General features: G+C 43.9%; 1 protein-coding gene across 1 annotated transcript in view; it reads left to right on the top strand.

Annotated features, from left to right (window-relative positions):
- Window positions 1-26645, top strand: part of SIM1 (SIM bHLH transcription factor 1) — a 51309-nt gene that overhangs the window by 11242 nt on the left and 13422 nt on the right. Inside the window, exons 3-9 of the mRNA XM_075747785.1 lie at window positions 1293-1375; window positions 2415-2504; window positions 2642-2750; window positions 2861-2946; window positions 4146-4345; window positions 4454-4560; window positions 5499-5646. Coding sequence (XP_075603900.1) covers window positions 1293-1375; window positions 2415-2504; window positions 2642-2750; window positions 2861-2946; window positions 4146-4345; window positions 4454-4560; window positions 5499-5646 — 823 coding nt within the window. The remainder of the gene's footprint in view (window positions 1-1292; window positions 1376-2414; window positions 2505-2641; window positions 2751-2860; window positions 2947-4145; window positions 4346-4453; window positions 4561-5498; window positions 5647-26645) is intronic.

The following is a 26645-nucleotide window of genomic DNA, read 5'->3' as shown; positions in this document are numbered from 1 at the left end:
TTTACTTTATCTCAGTGTCTGTGCGTGTCAGGCTGAGCCTTATTTCATGACATAAGCGTAAAAAGGTTTTAACTGCCCCGTTTAAATGATTTCAGTAACAACACTGCGAAAAGGCTTCGCCCATAAATAATCTTACTCCGGTGGAGTAATTTCCATCTGGTTTTTATTCCTCCTCGCTTTGCATAGGAGAAAACAAGCGGCGTCTGAAGCGTTAAGACAGGTCCGGAGAGATTCATTTGGGGGTGTGTGGGGGGGCTGTTTGGAGGCAGATCATCCCTCCCTGCAGAGACACCCATCCCGCCCGCCAGAACGGCGGGAGGGAGGTGAATCCCGGAGACCCGGCTTCATGGGGCAGGAGGGAGGACGCTCCGTGCCGTCGGACACTGACTTGCCTGGGCCGCCCCAAGGTGCCTCACCGCAGCCGTGAAACTGCGCTCGGCTTAGCGACAGGTAGTTTGGTTTTCGTGGGCTTGAGTGGGGATTACTAAAAGGGAAAGCGTTTTAACACGGGGCTCGGGGAGAGCTTGGATGAGTCGCATCTGGTCGGTCCTCTCTCCCTCCCCAAATATGTAATTACAAACCTTCCAGGTGAGAGGACGGTGACCCCCGAAGAGAGAAAGAGGCAGGAGGTCACAGATCAAACTGGAAAGTGATATCTGACGAGCAGAGGGTCTAAGCTCATCCTTATCCCTCCCCATGCAAATCCTGCTGGCTAATTACCCGGCAGGTTGTGGCCGAGCTCTGCCTTCTGCAGCGGGAGGAACCACCCGCAGGCACCGCTCAGGTGCTGCCAGGACCGACCCGCGTCGCTGGCCTGGCCAACGCCGGGAGGTTCCTCTGCCCAGACGCCGTCATGCCACGTTAACCGCATCCTTCTCTCGACATCAAAGGCTTCTTCCCACAGCACACCTCTTTCTTTCGTTTTAAACAGCTCTCAGTGTTGTCCAGGATCCCTGAAGTTCAAGGAGCGGGTTCCCAGTAGCCGAAGGCAGCGCTAAAAAGCCCTTTTATCTGGCATGCTATTTCACTTAGGAATGGACTTCACCGTTCACTCAAAATAGGTGTTTTGGTACTTTCTCTCAAATAAGTTAGGTCTTTTTAAAAAAATCCGCAAAAGAGGGTGCTCTATGAGACGAAATCATGTATAGTTTTTCCAAAGATTGTACGTATACATGTTTTAGTGCGAATACAAGCAAAATATTGGAGGAAAAAAAAATTCCTCTCCAGCAAACCAACACGAGTCGATTTTTCATCTCCTCACCTTACTTTTTTTGTGTGTCTTAAATAAACAGGACTTGGAGAAGCCTGGGGCCACTCTAGCCGAACCAGCCCGCTGGATAATGTTGGACGAGAACTGGGATCCCATCTTTTGCAGGTACTGGTCTGGAAACGACAGCCATATGGCATTAATGATTAAAGAAATCATTCCCTCTTCTGAGCTTTTAATTGCCACCTTGACTAATTTTTAACTGTTCATGTGTTTAATAAAAAATAAAGGGGGGCGAGGGGGGGACGACCACACGACTTCAGAAATACGAACCGTCGCGGTTGAATGTCATGTGTTGTAATGGGGCTGTGGTTTGGTCCTTCCAGGTTCTTTGCCCAGCACTGGCCAACACAGGGTCCACAGTGAGGGGTTCACAGGGTATCTCGGTGTGTCTTCTGAGACCAGAGAACAGGAGCATGACTTGTCCCCAAATTCGTAACAAGGTGACAAGTCCTGGCAAATGCGCTGAACCTCAGGGTGGTGTAGAGACAGGGAGAGGCTCTAGAGACAAGTTGGAGGAGCCTGTCCTGGACAGAAGGGCTCAGCAGGCACAGATATGAGCATAGACACAAACCAGGTAGGACACATTTGAAAACTCACTGCTGTCTGAAATAGTGAGGAATGTTATCTGTTGGGGGCCTATTCTGCTCTTGGCACACCCAGAAGTCTCCACTACGTCTGCTGAAACTTGCCTTTAAATTGTCTTGTCCCTTATTTACACTACAGAGAGTTTTAGATCCTCCTTGCTCGGTTAAAGTCACCTTTAGCAAAGGTTCAAGCATTCATAGCAAACGTTCAAGCACTAAAAACCCCAGTGACATTTGAAATGGGATAGAAGTATTCAGGATTTCTGGGACCAATATATTAATCACAGGGTAGCCAAGACCTCTTTTTAGATACTTCCCAGGCACTTTGCATCACTTTTGAGCTCGGCCCCTCTGAGAAGTGAGTTGTATCTTAGGGGTTTAGGAGCTTTAGAGGAATTCTTGTCCAGGACTCGGCCATTTCCTTTCAACTTTTTGAATAATCACAGCCTAAACAGGGATGCCTGTTTGCTAAAATAAATCCGAGGGACAGGTACTTCATGAATCTATCTGTCTACCTATTGATATATATGTACTTCCCACCCTCCAAACCTTTTCTGCAGACGTTGGACGGTTTCATATTTGTCGTGGCTCCGGATGGCAAGATCATGTACATCTCGGAGACAGCCTCGGTGCACCTGGGCTTGTCGCAGGTACGCTGGGGGAGGCTGCTAGACCCCGTACCTGTCTGCCCTCCCCCGGCTGACAGGGGAGGTGCGTGCGGGGATGGTGAGCGGTGCCGGCGCTGAACCCCTTCCCCCTCCCTCCCCCCCCCCCCCCTTTCTCACAGGTAGAGCTGACCGGCAATAGCATTTACGAGTACATCCACCCCGCCGACCACGATGAGATGACGGCGGTGCTCACGGCCCACCAGCCCTACCACTCGCATTTTGTGCAGGGTAAAGTACACAGCCCTTCGCCCCCGCTTGGCCTGCGCGGATGCGGAACGGACCGCGCAGGGGCGGCGGAGCCCGCGGCTCAGCCCGCCCCTGCCTTTCCTTCCTCCCAGAGTACGAGATCGAGAGGTCCTTCTTCCTGAGGATGAAATGCGTCCTGGCCAAGAGGAATGCGGGCCTGACCTGCGGGGGCTACAAGGTGCGTGCCCACGGACAGGACACACCCCCCCCCCGCCCCCCCGCGCCCCTGCTCCGGCAGCGCCGAGCACGCAGGGTGGGCGGTGAAAACGGGGACATGAGTGGGGATGAGCCCTCTGCCCGCGGGGGTTGTCCCAGCGCGGTGCTCTTTCATGTGGTTCGGAGCCAGAATTTCTCTCGGAGTTTCAGGTTCAGGAGCTCAAACCACAAAACCAAGTAATCGAGCTCCCCGTGGGTTTATTTGTTTTATTTTGTTTTTTAAACTGAACCTCGCACAAGCACTGACGTTCCCGAGGTGTCTGTGGAAGCTGTCAGGTGACACAATGTGAGCCCTGGGTTAATTTATTTCTTATTGGGTGACTCGTCAGCTTCAGGGGCAGCTCTCCAAGTCAAGGGTTTTGCCCGGGTGTTTCACACGGTCCTGGCTCAGGACTCCTCGGTGGGGAGAGCCCCTGCTCTCCTACCTTCTCCCCGCTTTTGTGTCGGCTGCACAACGTCAGAGAGAGGTGGGTACCTATAACCCAAGGAGATGTGCCACGATGTATTGTAGAATAAGAACATCTGTTGAAATTACTCCAGGAAGAAATACCCTTATAATAGACAAGTAAGACTGGAACTACACAGCAGTCATACGCAAGGATACACTTAGGAGACATACCTAAATCTACGTCCAAAGATACATTCTGGCTACGGATCACGTCTGTTCTATCTATATAATAGACATATCTTACACACATGACATACGCACACATGTAAACTCTTTCTCTCACACGCATACACTCTTCATTACAAAGTTGTAACTGGCTTGGCACTTCCGCGTCTTTTCCTTTTTAGAAGAATAATAAAAGCGTAGTTAGGAGGTGGTCCAAAAACCACTTAAGTCAGTGGAAAAAAAAAAAAACAAAACCAACCAACAAAAAAACCCCTCCATGACTTTAATGGGCCTTAGATCAGCGCTGAACTCTCGTATGGAAAAAAACCAACCCCAACCCAAACAGAAGAGCAGAAACCCGGCAAACAGTGCCGCTTTGCCGGAGCGGGGACGCGGGGCAGCGGCTCCAGGGGATCCGGCGGCCGCATCGGCACCAGCCGGGGCGGCGGGAGGGTCTGTCCGGGTCCCCTCGAGGGGGCGGGACGCCTGTCCCAGCTTACCCTGCCCCCCTGCTAGGCAGCCCCTGAGCTTTCCTGTGTCTCCGGCAGGTCATTCACTGCAGCGGGTACTTGAAGATCCGCCAGTACAGCCTGGACATGTCCCCCTTCGACGGTTGCTACCAAAACGTTGGCTTGGTCGCCGTGGGCCACTCGCTGCCGCCCAGCGCCGTGACGGAGATCAAGCTCCACAGCAATATGTTCATGTTTCGGGCCAGCCTAGACATGAAGCTCATATTCTTAGATTCCAGGTAGAGACGGGGTTATTTCCAAATCTCCCTAGCCCCTCCCTTCTTCTCCCCCAGGCCTCTTCTCCTGTCCTCTCACCCGCTGATATTTGCTGCTTGTGCCTCTTGCAGGGTAGCTGAGCTAACAGGTTACGAGCCCCAGGACTTGATAGAGAAGACCCTTTACCACCACGTCCACGGCTGTGACACCTTCCACCTGCGATGCGCGCATCACTTGTGTAAGGAGACGCTGTTCTTGTAGAGACCTTGCCCCTCGACCCCCCCCCCCCCCCTTCTCCCTCTACAGATGGACTTTGGGTTTGCTAGGATTTACCTCGGAACGGGTCGGAACGGGGAAAACCAGCTCACCGAAGGGGAGAATAAGCAAAATCTGCATCAGGTTTTAATGTAACAAGTCGTTAGAGACTGAACTCCGAGCTGGAGGCAGGAGGGAGATGGAGTGGATCAGCAATGAAAGGCTATTTTCCCCTCCTCAGCTCCCGGTCGTAGGACAAGAATTCCTCCGCACAAACCTCAGGCGCTCAGTTCACTTCAAATTCCGGTTAGAAAAAACCCTTTTTACTTGCTCCAAAAAGCCATGCCAGTGAAATTCAAATACTTTTGTTCCACTTCCATCAAGTCTCACAAATCTTATCTGTGGATCTAATTTTGACTGCAGTAGTGAGCCCGATTCGGAGAGCTGTTCTTTATTCTATTTTGATATCATGATGACATTAATACATGGATAGATGAATAAAAAGGATATTAATTTCCGGTAAGTTTCCTTACAGAGAATGTAACGAGAAGAGATAAAACCCAAAGCCAGATTTATAGAATTAAATCTCGATGACGATAGGTCGGGTTGGGGGGATTCACACCGCCCCCCCCCCCCCCCGCCGTGTACTCACCCTGCCCGACCTTTGATAACGGGCGGACGGACTTTCAGCCCTGCCCGGGGGTCTCCGCCACCCTTGCCCACGCAGGTGTCGGTCCACGGCCCTTCCCCATGTGATGCTAAGGGGTTCCCAGTCCCTCTCGTCGCCCACAGGGACCCGGGGTGTGTGTGTGGGGGGGGGGGGGGTGTGGGTGGGTGAGTGGGGGTGCGCGCCCCTTTCCCAGGGCCGATCGAAACGGAGGCGGGAGCTGCGCTGAGGGTCTCCCCGCTTTGTCCCCGCAGTGCTGGTAAAAGGGCAAGTGACCACCAAGTACTACCGCTTCCTGGCCAAGCACGGCGGCTGGGTGTGGGTGCAGAGCTACGCCACCATCGTGCACAACAGCCGCTCCTCCCGCCCGCACTGCATCGTCAGCGTTAACTACGTCCTCACGTAAGTCAGCCCGGGGGCCGCTCCACGTTGCGCGGGGCCGAGCGGGGCCGAATGAAGTCGAGCGGGGCCGAATGAAGTCGAGCGGGGCCGAGCGGGGCCGAACGAAGCCGAGGGCCCGGCGGCGGGCACCTGCCTGAGCGCCCCGCACAGAGCAGCGCTGCGGGACGGGCCCGGCGGCCGCTCCTCCTGCCCTCATCTTCCCCGAGCAGGGCTGCTGAGCCCCCTCGCTGCCTCACTGACCAGGGCAGGCTCGCCAGGTCTGCTAGGAAACACATTGGACACTTTCATCTAGATGAAGGGTTTCCCGTCTGCCTGTTTCTTTCTCTTTCGAGAGGGAAAAAGATTTAGAGGTTTGTCACCCACATATTTTGCTGCTTCCTCCCCCCCCCCCTTTTTTTTTTACAGTTTAAATGCACCCAGCATTAAATAAAATTTAATGCAGCGTAAAAAAAAGGTTTCCACGTACGGAGTTATTTATACTCAACAAACAGGACATCTGTTTTTCTTTTCAAAAATCTGGGGTTTGAAGTTCTTAATTTCATCCAGAGTCTCTATCAAAGCTCCGAGATTTCTTTTTTGTTCTTGGAGAGCGATCTTTACAGTGAACCACAAAGAAAGTTGGTGACCAGAAGGGTCAGTTAAACTTTAAAAAAAAATTAAAATAAAATATAATTTAAAATAAAAAAATCAGAGTGACTGCTGAGATACCGTGTATCTCAACGCACCTCCTTGTCTTTGGGGATTGCCAGGTTGTGCTCTAGCTATGCTGCTTAAACTGATGAAACACAGAGGCCCAGTGAGGGAGAGGAAGCTCTGCCGGACTATTGTGAAGAGTTTATCGTCGTGATTGTTAGCATCTCCTCTGGACATGGCAGTGGCTGCTGGCGGCAGCACTGATGCTTCATTAGGATTGTAGGGCCGGTCAGGTCGGCAGTACCCCGTTGATCCTAGAGGCTGAATGTTCCTCTGTTCCGCTGCTCATTTTTTATTCTGGAGGCAAACGTTGGTGTTGGAAACGTCTGAGAGGTGCAACCCTCCCTCCTCCCAAAACTACCGCCGTGGCAGCACCACGATCTTGCCGTTGCGGGTTTCGTGTGTGTACAGGTGGCGAGTGGTTTGGTAGCCGAGTTTAAGACGTGCTTCCCAAAATGAAGTGGCTCGTTACGGAGGGGAACGGCTCCGGTCATGTGTGCAGGCGCGGCTGGTGGGGTGGGGAAGGGGATGCGGATCACGGCGCCTGCATTGCTAGTACGTAATCACCTTGGTACGTAAGGTGATAACGGGCATCGTGCTCTTAGCCTGCATCAGGAAACGTGCATTTGGGTGAGCTCTCTGGCGTAGGGAGTAAACTGCCATCCCCCTTTAAAGAAAATCTTTTTTATTCGCTTTAAAAAAGGGATGCGAAGCGTGGCGATGTAATACTCTGGCATTCACCCAGCAAGGATGCGGATTAGCAGAGGCACCATCGCCTCAGTTCTAGCTATTCCATACGTTTGTATGTCCATTTCCCCTACACTAGCCCCTCTCTGTATTTTTCGCGTTTTCTGCTTCTCAGTTAAGTCCAAGCACTTGCCTTAGGTGAACGGGGAACCGCAAAGACAGAACTCAGCGCATCGTAATGCTAAGAAACAAGGAACACAAAGACAACTAGCAGGCTGGAGTGGTTTTGCACCAGAAACGCTACATGTTTTTCTAGGAGCACCTGAGATTAGCGGTCGTTTCCCTCTCCTTTAATCCCGAAAGAGCGAACATCAATCACGGAACTCTACCTCAAATGACCCGAGTGGAAATGAAACATCCCAGCGGATTTGCTTAAAGTCAGCTGGGGATCCGGCCCGATCTGTCCCCTGCCTGCCGGGGGACCAGCATCTCATGCTGGCACAGCAAAGCAAGCAGGGAACACCCTGGTCCCGCGGGGGTCGGTCAGACAGACCCCTCGGAGCTCTTTTCCAGCAGCGAGACTGGTTATACCACGTACCGCCCTAGCCCCCTTGCCTGCCCACCAGCGCCGCGGTCACCGCCAGTGCACCCCGCCCACGGCGGCGACCAGCAGCTCGGAGGGGCCGGGGGTACCGCGGTCAGCTTGTTTGCAGTCCGCTTGCTCCGCCACAGCCGTCCGCGCCCTCCCGCGGGGGGCGGGGGGGGGGGGGGGGGGGGCAGAGACCGGCGGAACAGCCCCTGCGCACCCCGCGGCTCACCAGCCCCCCAAAACGGCGCTGCAGGGGAGCCGGCTTCCTCCGCCGATTTTTCGCCGGAGGCAGCGTCTTTGTATTTTCGTGCATGTATATGGATTTTAAGAACAAGCTTATATTTAAACCCCTTTTCGGTCAGGTTGACATGTAGGAGAACTATAGTTGTTCTTTTAAGATTTCCCTTGGAGAATGATGTTACACTGCGGTGCGACTTTACGCCTCGGCGTAGGGCTCCCCTTGCGCTCTTTGCTGAACTGCTTTGGGTGCGGAGGATGGCGAGAGGGCAGAGAGGGTGCCAGGCTAGCTAAAACGCGGATGCTGAACGCTGGGAGCTCCATCACTGGCTGCGGCAACTGTCATGTGGTGCCGGCGGCTGCAATGCAGGCACCACGACTGCATTAAAATCTGGTTTTGGTGTGCTCAGGTCCTTGAGGTCTCATCAAACCTGCCTGGCTCTTCATTAGGGCACTGCAGAAGAAGAGATCGTGTCCTGCTTGCTTCTGAGGCAGGGTTGCTGCTGCTAAAATCGTTGCCCTGGGTCTAGGGGATGAGCGTAGCTTCCACTGCATTATTATTATCATCATCATCTGGCTAGCCTGCCGTTCGCAAAAATGAATGAGAAGAACAGGCCCTGGCGTGTTCCGGGGGGCTGTAAGCACAGGAAAGGCTGTCTTTTTTAAAAGTGAGATGTAGTCAGCCCCTGATATGGGTAACTCGAGGTGGAGGGGAGCTGTTGGGGAAAAGTTTACGGTGGGACAGTCGGGCGGGGAGATGCTGGACTCCCCGTACCTAGACTCGGCTTAGTTGTCTTAATGAGCTATTCAGAGCCAACATGTTATCACTCAAATGTGAAAGGTAGGTGGTGAAAATACAGGGGAAAATGAGAGGTTATGGGTAATTGACCTCTTCCTGTGGTAAGAGGTAGGCTCCACTCCAGGATGGTCAAGTAAAGGTCCTGTAGCCCTCCAAGTTTGCAAAGGTTTAATAGACTTTATTCCGGAATAAATCCTATAGCTACTGCAGTTCCTTAAGGATGACATTGGATTATTCCAGTAAATCAGGAACAGCTGAGATATGCATGTGTGTGCTGCTGGTTCCTCCCACGCTTCACCCACCCGGCATCGGGTGCGTGGCAGAGCTACTTGTGCAGATGCAGTTCCTGGCAGAAGCACAGGTCTGTCTGGTGCAGCCTTGTCATGTTATAAACCCAGTTAGGAAAACCGTGCTTACGGAAGAGAGAGCCAAACCTCGGCATAGCGGCTTTTGTGTGTGGAAGCCGAGGAGAGGTGCAAAACGGTGGGTTTGTGTTTTGAAATAACAGGGTTACGTGCGGGATTGCAGGGTCAAGCATGAAAGGCGGGCTGTCTCTCGCTAAAGAGTCCTTTGAAAATATGAAACAGTCGGTCTTTTTCACTGAATTGAGGAGAAAACAGCAAAAGGGATCGTAAGCTTTGGAAGATATGGTGTAGGTTTTCGACCTGCTGGGTCCCTGGTACCCTGGCATAGTACTTCTTCACTCAGTGAAAAACCCAGGAGGTTTTTTCGATTTGCTTGTGGGATAAGTATCTTTTTCTCCCAGTTGAGAGGATCTTGAGTGCTCTGATGATTTGGAAAGGAGCAAGTACCAAGTGGAGTAAGTACAAAACTGGCCTGGAGGATGAGGTGCAGTACAGACTGAGCAGGAAGAGCGAGAATCTCTTTACCTTGTAACTTCCCAACTCCCCTGGGATGTTGGGAATGATGATGAAGTGGAAAGAATGACAAAGGGGTTATGAAGAAGGGACTCCCACCCACCCAGTTAAGAACACAAAAAAGAACATAAAAAATTTCCATCTTCCATAAATCCCAAACTTTGAGAAAATGAGTTGTTGGATTGGAGCAAACATTTGTAACAAGTATATATGCTGAACTAAACAGGTACAGTGGCAAGGGCATTTTAGCAACGAGAGGAAAGGTTATTTTTTGTGTAATAGCAGTGTGTCAAAAATTAATACAAATGACCTTTAAGGACTTCAGCTTTAAAGCACGCACTTGCTCTTCTTTGTATTCAGCTTGGCATATGTAAGTACAGACACAGAATATGTGTTTCTTTTCTTATTTGTTCTGTACACACGGTTGCCATATCATTGATTATTAGCTGTGCATGTTTATCACATAAAGGGACTCAAGTAAGAGTCAATTAACAGAGAATGCAACCGCTGAAGTTAAGTTTATATTTAGATCGCAAACAACCTCCCTTTAAACAAATGGATAATGCAAAGTGCAAATCCTTTGACTTTTTGAGCACGAGCAAATATTATAAATGTTTGTCCACAGAGAAAGCTAAGGAAGCTTTCCTATATACATTTTGCTGTCCTTTAGCATTTAAAAGAATAGCAATAGTGGTAACATATACAGATAACATGGATTAGGTGCCTAATTGTGACTAATCTCTGCTGTGATGATATAGTACGTACATGATATAGTTCCAGTTGACCTCTTCACATATTGCATTATGTAACTGGCTGATTAGAAGCACAAATTGAATGCAATTTGTTTGAAAGATTATTTCACAAATAACTGCCATATTGACGAATGTTTTACTCAGTGATGTGGTAAATGCAATTTAGATAAATTAACCGTTAATTGTATCTACACACTTAATCTTTAGATTGTTATTACTATTTATAGCTTTGTGTACTACCAGATTTGAAGTGATCGTATAAGCAATGTGATATCATTCTGTGTGACTTTGAAAACATTCCTCCACGGTATATTAATCAAGCTTTAGGAGAATGTGTGTGCCAGGTAGAAAACACCTGACAGCTATAATGAATTACTGTCATAGCTTTTCAAAAACATCCTCTTTTCGGCCTGTCTCTGGGCCATCAGGTGTCACCTCCTTCTCTTCCTAGTCAATGGGAGAATCCACAAACTATATTTCCATTTCTACAGACCCATCTTTCTTAAGTTTTCTCTCAAATTGATCTATTTGGAACTTTCAGAGAGTCCTCTTCTTAGACAAAGGTAGATACAGGTTCTTTTGTATCTCTCAAGTGTGTGATGGAGTGCATAGGATAGTGAATACCCTGGGAAAGTTATTACGTACAGAAGAAATCCTGCACACCCTTACTCATATCATTAGTGGAACTAGTTGTATGAGTCAGCTTAGAGCTTAGCCACCTGACCTTAATACTCGAGTTAAGGTTTAGTGACTTTAACTGGATAACGTATTTTTCCTAAATAGTTGTAAATAGTAGAATCAAATTTGACCTGCTGCTTTCCCTTTATATTTCTTTGTATTAATGGGAATTTTGCCGCTTGCATAATGGTGCATAGAACTGGGTCCCACTTAATATGTTGAATCTACAATGTACTTTTCCTACAACTGGAAAGCCTACCATAATTCACATGATTTGATTAGCAAAGTAAATATATAAAGGAATTGTTTTAATAAATCAAAATGTTTGGGAAGCATATACCTCAAAGAAAAAAAAAGTATAAAAGGATTCCTCTTGAACTAGTCAGTGCACTACTCTGTTTGTTCACCATTAGTTTTTATTACAGACTTGTCTCCCTGGAACATTGTTTATATATTTCTTGCAAATAGGAGACAGGCTTTTCCAGGTGTCTACAATACGTTTCTGCAGTTCTTTGTTCATGTAGGGGCTTTCTTAGCTACCATTTGTTTAATTCACTCCAAATTTCTATGCTTGTATTTAAACCAGGTGACTGTAATGGCCAAGGCAGTAAAACTGTGGGCCAGAGTCTACAGTCACTGCTCATATGAAGAAAGTTTTATTTACTAGAGTAAGGATTAAAGAACTGCAGCTCAGATCCATAGGAAAAATAATTAAAAAAAAAAAAAAAAAAGAGAAGCAGTTATTAGTTTAAATGTGTGTATACTGATAGTCTCACACGACACAAAATTCAGGATTGCAAATAAGTGCCTCTATTCAAGAAAGAAAAGTGACTTCAAATGCTTTCCACTTCATCCTTTTCCCATTCGCTGTGCCGGTAGTTCCAGGCCTTTGGAAACTCCCTCCTCCCAAACACTGACTTACAGATCTTGTAAAATGATTGTCTGGGGTTGAGACACATTCAGCAGAGGCAATGGCTGAGGCAATTACTATCTCCAGCTGTCTGCCTAACTCCGTGGATGAAAGGTACAGGGCCTGCTGCAGAGACTTTTATTCCTAAAATGCCACAGTTTATGGTTTAAGGTAAACTGCCACAGATTTCACTTTACATGGAAGCTTTGGACTGTACGCTGTAGCACAGCTGTTCCTGCTAGAGAAGTTGTTCACACTTTATCCTTACTCTGCCCTTGAGCACTTTGAATGGCATAAATGAGGCTTGTGAACACCACTACAGCAGCTGGGTGCTTCAGTCCCTTCGGGGATCGGCCCCAGTGGTCCTCCTACATGGCAGGAGGAGGCCATGGAGTTTAGCGTTATGTTCACTGCTCTGTGATAGCTCAGAGAGCTGAAGACAAGCGAGGCAGTTGGAAGAGCATCTGCCGGTTTTACCACGCGACATTTATGTCTCGTCTATGGATTGTGTTAGTGGCTGTGCAGAAGAGGCAGGCCAGGCAGATGAACCCTTCCATGCTATTATCCTCTCAATACTCTGCACAAAACTGGCTGCTGCTCTCATAACAGCAACCGTGTGTTCCTTTAGCAGGTTTACAATTTTACTAGCTCTGCTTCTGTTTCCTTAATCTGTTGCATGTTTGCTCCTTGGTCTGTGCTGCGTCTCAGGACTGCTGTGATTCCCATGTTATTTCACTGTAATTATCATGAGATACAACAGGTGTGATAAGCTTCTGAAGTAAGCTCTTCCCTCTACATTATGGTGTTCTTGCTAGTTTTTCTTCATACACGCACAAATGTGGCATTTAGACATGGCCTAAATTAAGTGTTAACAAATAAATCTCCTTTGTCTGTTCAACAGTGGCCAGTATCTGTTTAAAATCTAATTCTCCTTCCCTCACCTCTCTTTTGTACTTTACAGCATGGGCCAGGCTCCAGCACACATGTTCATACTCTGTAGGTTACTTCAGAGGCAGCCCCTTTCACTTTGATGACACTATTTATGGAGGCAGGCATCGCTCTGTGTGAACAAGGGTATAGCGTCTGACCCTTCTGAAGGCTTGGGATGGCTGAAGTCTGGAGTCAATCACATGATCTTTAACACAGTTAGACGATTTATTCCTGTTGTTGTTTTTTGTTATCATCCACTTAGTGCAATTAAATCACAGAAGTCCTGATTTACTAAAGCACTTGGCAGACTCTAAAAGTGCTTAGGCATAACTTTCAGTACATGATTATATCCTAGTGAATTCAGTTTTGAAATAAAAAAAAACCCAAACCCCTTAGGCACATGCTTAGAAATAAGAATGTGCCTTGGCTTTGCCAAACAGAGATTGCTTGAAGGACGTGTTTGTTACTGTGTTGAATTGGGACCTAATAAAGAACAGCCGTAGTTTTTCAGCTACAAACCACTGTGTATAAATCTTGGGGGCAGCAATGTTGAAAATAACAGCTATTATCTGCTGAAGTTTCAGTGCAGCTATGGAAACTCAAATGCCTGGCTAACTAAAGTTTGGCTACATCCCTAGCATTGTGTGAATATTTTGACATAACCTAGAGTGAAGATCTTAAAATATATTCAACGTTCTTACATCTATGCTGTTTGTTTGGAAGCAAACATGCCCGGTCTGCTCTGAAGGCAGCCTGTTCCCAAGTAGCCTGTGGCTTTCGATCATCTCTGTACTATGTTTGGCAGCTGGTAGCCTGGGCTGTTGCTATAGAAAACTCTCTCCCTCTGACTTAGGCCCTGGTTAACCGAAATCCACCCAAAGGCATTGCATGCTATTTTTCTTTTGCTGTTTCAAAAGACTGTTTTGTACACAGAGCAAAATAATATTCTTGAATGACTGCTTCACGAGGTGTATCCCAGTAGAGTATTTGCTCAAATAAAGGCTGGATTTGGGGATAAATAGCCTGATAGAATCCTTCCAGTTACAGCCAAATGGCTGAACAGTGTTCCCCAAAATAATTCTGTTGATCCTAAGCTGTGAGTAGGAGACTCAAAGAAAAAGTCTCACCTTCTGAAAGACAATCAGCCTCCTTAGCATTTTCTAGTCTGTGAAAACCAGCATGTGTCTTCAGCCCAAAGAAAACTGCATATCTGTGTGGCTACAACTGTGTGACTTAACATGGGAATATGCAATTAGAGCTTCCATGATGATATCTAGTGAGTTCAAGAAAGCAGTAAGAGAGAAGGTACATGACAGTATTTGCACAGGTGTGATACTCTGGAGTTGTGTTCTGGTTTAACCCCAGCCCGCAACTAGGCCCCACGCAGCCGCTCGCTCATCCCCCCCTCAGCTGGAATGGGGGAGAGAATTGGAAGGGTAAAAGTGAGAAAACTCATGGGCAGAAATAAAGGCGGTTTAATAGGGAAAGCTAAAGCCATGCATTCAAGCAAAGCAAACCAAGGAATTCATTCCTCACTTCCCATGGGCAGGCAGGTGTTCAGCCATCTCCAGGAACGCAGGGCTCCAGCACGTGTAATGGTTTCTTGGGAAGACAAATGCCATCACTCCGAATGTCCCTCTTCTTCCTTCTCTTCCCCCAGCTTTATATGTTGAGCATGACATCATATGGTATGGAATATCCCTTTGGCCAGTTGGGGGTCAGCTGTCCCAGCTGTGTCCCCTCCCAACATCTTGTGCACCCCCAGTCTACTCGCTGGTGGGGTGGTATGAGAAGCAGCAAAGGCCTTGGCTCTGTGTGAGCACTGCTCAGCAGTAATGAAAACGTCTCTGTATTTTCAACACTGTTTCCAGCACAAATCTAAAACATAGCCTCATACTAGCTACTATGAAGAAAATTAATTCTACCCCAGTCAAAACCAGCACAAGTTGCTGCATATGTGCTACAGAAGTGGTCACCACAAGTACGGTAAATCTCATACTTTATGATATACTGGACTTGTTGCACAAACCCAAATCAAATGTTCATTTAGTCCAGCTGCAGATTAGCTGTAATGTTGGTCCAAGGACATTTGTAGAATGGCAGTGGAGTCGATCTGCAGGTATACTGTGGACATCATTGTTATGGGAACTTACAGTGGCCTGGTGAAGGACACTTCTAGGCTTGTGGCAACTGTTGATAAACGTGCATGTGAAGCAGTGACAACAGAGTGGCTGAAGCCAGCTAAGGCCCCTGCCTGTCATGGTCAAAACAAGGACCAAGAGTGCGAAGGTACTAATCAGATGATAGACCTACTTTTCTAAAGAAGATTGTAGCTAGATGTTACTGTGTTTTATTAACTGATTTTCGTATCTTTGTGGAGAAGTTTTAGAAATGCCTTGTAAGTATTTCATTACCTATAACCATTCAACTCACTGGAGACTTTTTCTTCAGTTTCAATAAACTGGCTTTTAACATGGGCACGCATTTCTGGAACTGTGTATGTTAATGATGAGTTGTTGCTAGGAGTATATCAAAAAGCATTAACTACCATTAAAAAGTCTATTTTATGAGTTTTATAGAAGGCATGGGGTCAGCAGTAGTTGTGCAATGTATGATGGTTTAACTTACTCTGTGAGGATCTAGGTAGTGAAGCAGGTTATTTTGTATCAATTTTAACATTTAATGGCTCCACTTAACAAATACAACAGTGTGTAATGTATACTTTGACGAGATAGAACCAGTGATTACAAGGAAAAGATCAAATAAAATGGAATATTATGTGATATCTTATAGCCTCATGACATTAGCTTTTCTTGCTATTTGTCTCCTGTTTTATCATCATAAACACTTTATACGTTGTATGTCTATCAAAGCTGGATGACCAAGCCTGAGTCCGATATGAACAGAGCCTTAGATCCAAGTGACAAGTAATGTGAGTGAGATTTGGCTGCAGTAGAAGTTTGGCTGTGGGTGGCAAGGAGCTAAAAGGCAATTTAAAACTCAGGTACAAATAATGAAATGAGAAAACAGGTATATTAATTTGTAAAAAAACCCCCAAACTCAAAGCCATTCTCCCCAAATGCCAAAAACCCCACAAGTCCTCACCCTTCTTCTTTCCTTACCTCCTCTAAAAATCAAGCAAGACAAGGTTCAGCTGAAAAAGCATTTATTATCACATCCTGCTAGCTTGCTTTGTCAGCGGATAATGGCACATAACGGCTCTCGGGGACAAAGTGCTGTCCCTTGGTCAAAGCTGGGGAACTCTACACAAGTGAATGGTAAAGACTGTCACTGTAGAAAAATTGTGCTGCTTCTGAGGAAGGTGAAAGTCTTGTGACATGAAAGGACTAATCTGATCAAAGAGAAAATGACCTACTGTAAATGGGACCTCCTCACCAGATGGAGGTCGTGAATCCTTTGGGACTCAACATGCCTCTTCACTATGGGGCCCAGCCGATCAGAAAAAGCAGGCTGGAATGACAGACAAGTATGTTATGAGGTATGCAGATAGGAAATTTCCCAAGGAGGAACAAACAGAATGAACAATAAGCCATTTTGCAGGCACATTGCTTTTCTCAAATAAACTATTCCCAGATCACAGAAGCTTATCCAGAAGAGTCATCACAGGAAAGCTAACTAATTTTTTGAAGTGTTCACCTTAGAATCTTAGGAAGGTTGTCACAACAAAAGCTTTAATTATGGGAAACAGAGAGGAGTTGATAAAATCTGAAATATCAATACATTAACTTTTACAGTGTATTATTAAAAGTAATAACAGCAAATTGTCAGGGCCACTCTCCACAGTTTCAAAGGAGCTGAAGCATGAAATTGCTTAACTACTGTGGTGTAGAGTGTAACATAAGAGCAGCCATACAGGATCAGACACATACTGATAGTGACCATAGCAAGTACTTTGGAAAGAGTTTAAAAATAGGACAAGCATGCAATAATGCTTCCCCAGCACTTTCAGTCTTCAAGAAGTTCAAATGACTTCCTAGAAAGAGGTGAGATCTTTGAACGTACTAGTTGTCAATGTGTTTTTTTTTTTTCTCCACAAATTTATCTGATTACTTTTTGAAACCGTGTGAGCTTTTGCCAAGGAGTAGCTTAAGTAAATGTGGTAAGAAAGGCCTCTTTTTGTTGTGAAACTGCCACCTTTTCACTCCTTTACTAGCCCATACTTCTTGCATTAGAAGAAACAATGAACATCTGCTTCCTACTCATTTTCTCTATGTTACTCATAATTTACAGATCTTATTTTGTTTCCCCAGTCAGCTCTCTCTCAGCTTGAGGAGTCTTCTTAATTATTTCTTATAGAGAAGCTGTTCCAAGCCCACCATTCTCACTGTCCCACTCTGAGCTTTCCCAGGCTTTCAGACGGGATGATCAGAGTATACAATATTTGAGGTGTCAGTGCATGATGGGCTTGCTTATGGTATGAGGTATAATCCTGATTTTATAATCCTTATTTACTGTGTATTCAATGATGTGCATTTTCTTACACACAGGACAGTCTGTGTTATCAGTGACCTCTCTGCAATGTGATGCATCTTTCTTTTGTGAAATTTCTCAATGTAAGTGGTGAAACATATGAATTAGAGGATTCTTCATCAAAATGGATTTTAAGGCTACTAGTTTTAGAAAGAAAAAATCTGAAACTAGCTTTTAAAGATCATACTTAAGCCCCCATAGAGGAGAGTATTCTATATGCCCCTTATAAATCGGAGTCCATAGCTACTTAATTGTCTTTTGTGGCTTCTGAACACCCAGAAACAAGACTTTTATCCAATTTTGTGCCAAATTTTCAGTTACTGTTACTTACAAAGCGTAGAATAGTCAAATCTTGAAACTATCATCTTGGCTGCTTTAGCCCTTTTCCTTGCCATAAGGCCACAGAGTTGGTATGAGGGTCTTATCTCTAAAAGAGCACCTGGATTTTAAAATGAAAACCCCCAACATTCTTCATGAAAATCATGAGGAGCTCCTTTTGGTTCTCCTTATTACATACCTTAATGTGCTATAGGAATCCTTAGGATTTAGAAACCTGTTAATTTATAATCTCTGCCAAAAAATCATCAGCAACCTCTCAAATCCTTTTGTCCAAGCATATCATATACCCATCTAGTGTGCTATTTTCAATAATTTCTGCTCAGTTATGTACACAATAACAATGGTATTACATGTATTCAATCAAGTATTTTTATTCATAGAATACATCTCAAATTTATTTTAGCAGTTTAAATAAGTGGGTTTAATGTATATTTAGTCAAGCATTACAGTAGTGAGGGCTTAAGTAGATTAGAAATAAATGAATCCAATTAAAGAACATGTCTGTGAAATTTGATATGTCATAGGCATGAATGCACTGTTTGCACAGCAACTATAAAGAAATCATTAATGATTAACTATCCAGAAGAGGTTTAATCAAGGATAAATAGTATAGGACATAGTTAAAAATATTTGTGTTGAATACATGGAGATTCTGAAATAATAAAAACATGCTTTGCATCACTAGTGACATGAGTACTGGTCTTGGGGAATGTATTTTTTTGTTATCTGTGGTAGATGTGCAGCCAGGGGCTGCAGGAGAGAGGTAGCTTGCTAACATTAGTGATCACATGCATTGACAGTGGGAGAGTCTTCCTTCCAATACAAAGCTTAATAGGCGAGACAGACAAAGATATTTCACAAAAGAAGTGTTTCCTACAAGAACATATTATTATCCTCCCTTTCAGAGCTAATATTCAGCAAAGTTAAGGTAGGGCTTCTCAGAAGTGATCAGTGCTGGGCTAAATTTGACCCTACCCAGTCTAAAAGTCCCATTGGCCGCCTGGAGGGTAAGCTCAGGCGAGTGCCAAGTGCTTGCTAAAACCTCGTGAAACACGACTTGTCCGGTGTGACACCAGTAGTCTGTGGGGGGGTAGAGAATTGAATCCGGATCACTTGGCTGCTAGATCGGTGTCTTAAAGGTGTCAGTGCTATTCAGGGTATATTTTTTAACACACACAAAAAATATTAATTGTGAGATGGGAAAATCTACCCTGTATAACACCAGTCTGTTGCACTGTTGTCAGTCTGGCTTTCTGCGAAACGGAAACCGTCTTACAGGGATATGTGAGAACTTATGTGTGTGTGGCATTAATTCCTAAAGGGGTGCTGCATACGTGCATGTGCAGACGCATTGAGGTGACATTGGTTTTTATGGAGTGGTTGAAAGGAATTTGTTGGAAGAAAAAAAAATAGACTTTTTAAAGTGTCATTTGACAGGCCTTTGGTTTATTCAGAAATATTATTTTGAGTGTGCAGGTGAATTGAAAGTAATGGAAAACCCAAAATGATTACAAAGAAGTCATCACAATAATTTAAAAAGGCTGACAGACTTGAGTCATGGAGTTCTGCAAGGTTAAACATGCCTTTGGATAAAGTATTCCTAACTATTTGATGGCGATCCAAAAAACCCCCAAAGATCACAAACTGTATGGGAATGACAAACTGTACCTTCAGACTGCTGGAAACTCTGCCACACCATGATTATCTAGAAGCCAGGTTGTTTTATTTAACTCCAACTGACAGTTAAATGACTATGTTCTGAGACAAGAAACCAGTCAGGGAATATATATAATTTCTCTGACAGTATCTAGAGGATATCCTCAGGCATTTAGGTTAAATGATCCGTATAGGAAACTTTGTGCTTCAATTTTCCTGAATGTGGCAAATCATTTAATTAAACTTCCTGGCTTGGATTGCTCTGTCTTTAAAAGCAAATACAGAAACACGATATCATGTATGTGAATCTCATGGCTGGAGAAGCTGTAAACTCTGACTCTACAAGATGTAAACAGCTACCGCTGCTTATGCTATTTATGGCGATAAATGAGTGCCTGGAACTTAATGAAGGGATCCAATACACAGATCTCATACTTCTCCAACTAGATGCATTGCTTAACCATTACATGTACTAATGATAAACAACCACTTGAAAGATTTCTGGAGAGTCTTTCCAATCACTTTGGTGAGCAGTAGGTCAGGCCTATGTGGGGCTTTTCACTCAAGAAGTTTTAGAAAGTAGGATTACTCACATCATCCCAATTACTGATGGAAAAACTGAGGCAGGGAGTACCTCTGATGTCGCACAACTGAATGTCAGTGTAGTTTCATAACGAGCAGTGAGGTTCAACAGCTTTTTTTCCCACTTTGTCCTGAAATTTGGCTTCCTGTATGAGCGAAGTGAAACCTCCTTATTTTGACTGGTCCGGGAAGATGCTGAACGGATTGCATATACTCCTCCTGACAAGTCTCGTGAGCAGACTGAGGCCTTTGTAAACATTTCTGAGACACATTGTACATGAACAGAGAACACAGCAGATGAGGAAATTGTCTGTTTTGTTGTACCATCTGCTGATTTAGAAAGCCATGAAGATGACAAACTGCCAGAATCTGTTCTCTTTTCACTCATCTGCTGAATGGCACTCTGTTAGCATTGCATGAGCTGGAGTGTGGAAAAGTTAAAAGTTGCAGGCATTGTTTAAAAGTAGAAAAATAATGTATTACAGTATTGTGGTCAGACATGGATGAGGAAGTGCCAGACTTTTACCACCTTCGTGGATGATTTTAAATGAGTTGCAACAACTCAGCAAAACAGACTAAACATTAATGACATTAACACCTTTAATTTAATCTCACAATTTCTGTTCTGTATTCTATTAGACTGGCAGAAAATCTGACAAATATAATTTTTCTGATTTTTAACTAAAAGAAAGACAGAGTGCATATGACCCTTTTCATAGATTTTTCATTTAAACTAGAGGAAATGCTGAACATATAATATATGTTCAACAGAAATAATAGTGCAACTAATTAAAATTACACTTTGTTTTCTCTGGCATGAACAAAGCTTCACTTTGCTTCTGTTGTATGAATAATTGTACCCATGATGTAGGAACCTCCTGCATTACGATCATCTAATGCTTTTACTTTCAGCTTGTACTTCATTAATTACTTGAATACGTGTAAGGAATGACATGGGTGTAGGTTATCCAGTGTTTGTCAGGTTTAGGTAGTCACATGATGCCTTTTTATTCTTTATTTGCTGTGATTTCCAGTGGCAGTATGATCATTTTGTATTGTTCAGATTATCAGTTGAAAGATACCTAAGAGTAAGATCTGTTTCCAGTTGCATACTGATATTTTGATTGCTATTAGAGAGAATGAACTGAAATGCGTTTCTAATCCAATGTGTAACTCCATGTATGAAGATTAAATTTCTGTGAATCTTCTTTAAGGTGTCTATATTTAGTGTCTTTTGATGGAATACACTGTAAATATCTACCTTTTTGTTGCTTATCTGTATTCTCAGTCACTGCATGTATAGCTTATTCTTCCTTTGTGGCATATCGTGGCATTAACGTAAAAAGATGCTCTTTCTTATGACTTTTGCAGGGTTTTCCATGGGCTGAGCATTTTTCTTCTTTTTTGAGAGTTTTCTTCTGCTTTGAAGGTTATGCTGCTTGTATAAGATCTCTATGGTTGAGTCTGGTTGTCCTTAAGTTCTTCTGGTTGAATCTGGGTATTTATTTTTCACTAGTGGATGTAATTATTTTACTCCTTCCTTTGGATACATCCTGTTCAGCTGCACTTTCTATTTGAAAACATTTTTCAGGGCTTAAGTTCTCTTCTGTTTCATAGCCAACACTTTTTAAGTGGGGAATCTTAATATCTTCAAAACTATTTGTGCCTTTAACTCTCTAATGTTAATGTTGAGTCTCACTTTAGTTTTTAGATTTTCATTAAAGTAGTCCCAAACTTCACCCTAGTACTTGAAGAAACACAAAAAAGCCTGGCTTGCCAAGTTTGTCTTGGGCCACATGGTGCCCACTGGACCTCAGTCACTAATTGCAGTCTTCCCAACATTATTTCTAGCAATGGTGGCTCACCCTTCCTCATCTTTTTTCCTTCTGTGCTGGTTTTGGCTGGGATAGAATTAATTTTCTTCATAGTAGCTAGTGTGGGACAATGTTTCGGATTTGTGCTGAAAACAGTGTTGAAAATACAGAGACGTTTTCATTACTGCTGAGCAGTGCTTGCACAGAGCCAAGGCCTTTGCTGCTTCTCACACTACCCCACCAGCAAGGAGGCTGGGGATGCACAAGGAGTTGGGAGGGGACACAGCTGGGACAGCTGACCCCAACTGACCACAGGGATATTCCATATCATATGATGTCATACTCAGCACATAAAGCTGGGGAAAGAAGAAGGAAGAGGGGGACATTCAGAGTGATGACATTTGTCTTCCCAAGAAACCGTTACACGTGCTGGAGCCCTGCTTTCCTGGAGATGGCTGAACACCTGCCTGCCCATGGGAAGAATTCCTTGCTTTGCTTTGCTTGCGTGTGAGGCCTTTGCTTTCCCTATTAATCTGTCTTTATCTGAACACACGAGTTTTTTCACTTTTACCCTTTTGATTCTCTCCACCATCCCACTGCGGGGGGAGTAAGTAAGTGGCTGCGTGGTGCTTAGCTGCCGGCTGGAGTTAAACAATAACATCTTCAAAAAGGCCATATGAAAAACCCTCCCATTTTTTTCAGTTTCATGGTGAGTTCTGTCCAAATGTTCAGTTGCCATATTTGTGCAAGATCTTTTGTGATGCTCTGATACTCCCTTACTCTTCTTTTCTTCCACTAATGAGTCATTATCTCTTCCTCAAAGTTTTGTTACAGAGACTGTTGCCACCATGTTTCATATTGGACATTTTGGCAATGGTAGAAGGCAGAAAATGTCTTCTATAGCAGAATTGTGAGAACTCTTCACAGAAGTGTTGCAGATCCAGCTGGCATCTAAGTCATGTACAAACAGATTGGCTTCCTCTTCCAAATGCTTTTCTGCTTCAGCCTTTGTCCTTCTCCATCTATGCAGCTTACTATGGCTAGATCCCTTTAGTAAAGAATGCTTTGTACTCAACTTACTTTCTGATGCTTTATTGCAGAGAAGTCCGGTTGGTACAGCCATCGATCCTTGGTTTTTCATGATGCTAGCTCTAGTACATCAATAAGTCCTCTCAAACTTAGGCTCAAGCTTTGTAATGGGCATTGGAAGAGCCAGAGGCATGACACAGAGTGGAACTTCTTCTGGGAGTTAGATTTGAGAAGAAAATGGGAAGCAGCATATTGTAACAAGAGGATTTTACGTTTTGTCTTCTGATTTTGTTTACAGTGAAGCATGGTAATCCAGTCTGTAGGTGCCTGATACATTGACCATACTGGCCAGATTCTCATATGGGGGGAGGGACAAGATAGAGGAGAAATAATACATTTTTGGAAGCATATGCTACCAAAAACATATGCGTCCAAGTTTTTTGAGGAGTCAAAGAAGACCTAGAATTTCCATCTAACTGTGGAAAGAATGGCTGTTTCCCATCATGAAAAGGTGGAGGTCTTCAATGTGTTTCCCTTTGCAAAGAAGCATCACTTTGGTCTTGTCTGGATTCAGTTTGATCCATCTGTTCTTCATTTAAGAGCTAATTTCCTGTAGTTATTCTGATGTTTTATAGCGATGATAGTTGCATCAGAAAATAAGATAAATAGTAGATTGTCAGCAACATACTGTTAGCAATTGAACACATGCCATATCACTCTCTCTCTCAGCAGTCTCATGTAGATAGATGTAGATTGTATGGATCCCTGTGGGATCTTGAAGGTGAGGGCCTTGGAGGAAGAGGCTCGTATCCACCACCTTTTTTTTGAATTACGTGTACAACACAAGATGCAGTACTACTGTGTTGCTGGGACTGTGCAATAGAGGATCTAGACGCCTGAGAACAGAAATCTGGAGATTACAGTTCCGTGGTTGGCGGAAGTTTTATAAATTCCTCCAGGAAGTTGTCATAATTTCCATCTGCAGTTTGTGTACCACCAGGAGCCCTGGTTCATCTAGTCCTTTGCCTCACAGTGCATATGGATATACTCAAACATTTTCTTTTCTTGGTGGAACATCTTCTGCATCTGACATTGAGACCACAGGACCATTCCTCCATAGGTTTGTTGTTGGGTTTTTTTCTTTTTATTTTTCTTTTGTTTTTTTCTTTTCTTTTAAACTTCTGGTATTTATCTTGGCCTGCTACTATTGGTGTTCTGGTGTCTATCTTGGCTCTTCTGAAGGGTAACTGTGCTAAGATAGGATTGAGATGGTATTGAATCATACCTGAGTGATACAAAAAAAGTCCAGGTGTTGCACCTACCAGAAGAGTGCCGATGTGTTCTTTTTTTAAGGGGAAACTGCATTCAGCAGCAAGAACTTCAGATAGTTTTCTTCTTATCCTTTATTTGATGATGTTACCATCTAAGAAATTGGCTGCAAATACCAGCTTGTGGTGTTTATTCTAATGTGTGGTGTTCTGGGAGGGTGACTCCTCACCAAGGACTTAGAAAAGTAACACATAACAACATGCAAGAGTTTGGGCAGCCTGGTTTGCTGGGTTTTTTTGCTGGTCACTTCCCATGACCTAGAAGTGTTGTACAGTGTAGTCTCTATGATTTGAATGCTTGGCCCTTACACAGTAACAGCAGACAAGTAGTGTTGGAGTGACAGTCTGTGGTCTGAATGCTGGGGTCATGTCTCATCCGATTTTTTAAAACTCTTCCACTGACATGGGAAAACAGCAGACCATTACAGGGTGGGATACACCACAGATGGGCAGGTAATGGCGGGAGCGTGGAGCTATGGGTTCTCCTGCAAAAAGGGAGGCAAAAGTGTTGGTAGATTCAAAACTGAAACAGAACCTCTTCATATCCCTAAGGCTGCGAACAACTGACCTACTTAGTTTTGATTCATTTGCATTTCTGGACGTAACACCTTCTGCATCTGACACTGAAACCAAAGGACCCTTCCTGTTCTTATAATCAAATTGTCAGGGGAAATGTGTATATTAGGATGAGACTGATAGGTTTTTTTGAGGACTATTGATAATATCTCATGCTATTGTAGTAGTTAAATATGAAGATTAATTGACATCCTTTTTTTCTGATGTTTTGTATAATATAAACATAATTTGGTAGGACTCAGTTGTGGAGACCATTGCTTTGCATTTCAAGTCAAGGTGTCTGGATGGAAATTCTGAGAGTAACCATGGGAAAGATCAATGGTTTCAAAATGTGTGGATGAGCCTTACCTGTCAAATAGACCAAAGCAAATCCCTATATGCAGATGCTTTCACTTCAGGCAGGATATTTGAAATGCAAACATTATAGCAGAGGCTTACCTCTATTAAAGCCAAAATTTGAAGAAATGACCTCATTAAGAAGTAATTTTGCATTACAAAACATTAATTATACCTGGCCAATATCTGTCTGCTATGGACTGGAAACAGTGTAGTCAGCACAGTTCTAATGTCAGTGATTTGTTTTCATGTGTTATATATACATGGATACATAAACATTATCCACTCTGCCAAAAACCCCTAAGCCTCTTCAACCAACAAGTTTATTGTTCATCAGGTACAAAAAAAAATTAGTGTAGAATTGCATGAATGAATTTGTCTGTTCTGCAGGTTTATCTGCGGCTGTTCAAAGATTCATCCTATTTCATTTATTTCAGCGATTTATCAATTTTATCCTTCTGCCTCTGCCTTTTATCTGAAAGCATTTCAGTGTACTAAGCTGTGATATGCTCAGGTTGTGGAGCAGTTCCTTTCTAAAAGAAATATTGGACTGTCACGGCTTACATCAATATATGTGTGAATATAGAGCAAGATATTGTTGCTAAAGCTGGGTGAACAATATATTATTAATATAATTCATTAAGGGTCAGTCTTTAGGTTTAGATGGAGTATGAGATAATGTGTGAATATTGACTGCATAAGAGAAGCGTTATTCTTCCCTTGCTCTCCTGCTTCTCTGCTGATTAACACAAAGGAAGAGAAAAGCCATGAATCTTTCCTCTTTTTCTGCAGGTAGGTAGGTCAGGAAGAAACTCTTGCTTTGCTCTCTTTTAATAAATCATTGTCAGAATAGGTTCCGTATGACTGTGTGAAGGCTGGGTAGCTCATTTCTTACTCCCCCCGGTACCAGCAGACATGCAGATGTGTGCAGAGGGGTGCAGTCCAGTGCCTATGCCCTTGTTATGCTTAGTAAGACATTGTGAATAATGCGTTTTCCTTACTTTTATGTATTTATTAGAAAGCTTGAAGAAACTAACGCTGAACTTCACAAACTGCCGTTATATCTAGCTCCTGTAGAAAACCTCTAGTATTTTGTGAGTGGGAGACAGACCATTTAAATCACAAGATTTGTATTTATTTAGCTATTTTCTCTGACTGGTAAACTATTTCAGTAAAATAGAGGAAGAAACACTCAGAAGACTCATAGAAGAATATAAATTCAAAAATTTGCACCAATTGCCTGAAACCTTGTAAACAATGAAAAATATAACCTTAAAGATGAAGTATTTTCCATAAAGAGAAAGTCATTTGTTCAGTTTATTTAGTCATCTATGTAGGCTGTTATGTGCACACCCACACATGAACACACACACACATATACATACACACGTGGTAAGTTTGTAGTTGTACAGTTAAAAGAGTTTCGAGGAAAATGTATCCTATTTACTGCTTAGCTATGTGACCAATGCAGAACTGTAATATAAATTTCAGAAATTTCCATCCCATTGTTTTTTATTATTGAAAAGAGTAGATCAGGATGATAACAGTTGGATGCAAAAAGCAATCATATTTCCAGTATAAAAATAGTGCTATTATTTATTAAGCTATACTACTTAAATGTATTAGGGAGATATACTGGCTTGCCCTGGATGGTTTTATTCTTTTTCCTTAAAAATATCTTTCCTTTCCACCCCC

This window comes from Balearica regulorum, chromosome 3 (genome assembly GCF_011004875.1).
Source record: "Balearica regulorum gibbericeps isolate bBalReg1 chromosome 3, bBalReg1.pri, whole genome shotgun sequence".
NCBI classification, from domain to species: Eukaryota; Metazoa; Chordata; class Aves; order Gruiformes; family Gruidae; genus Balearica; species Balearica regulorum.
The sequence above is the reverse complement of the archived record's forward strand: the minus strand, read 5'-3'. Positions and strand labels throughout refer to the sequence as shown.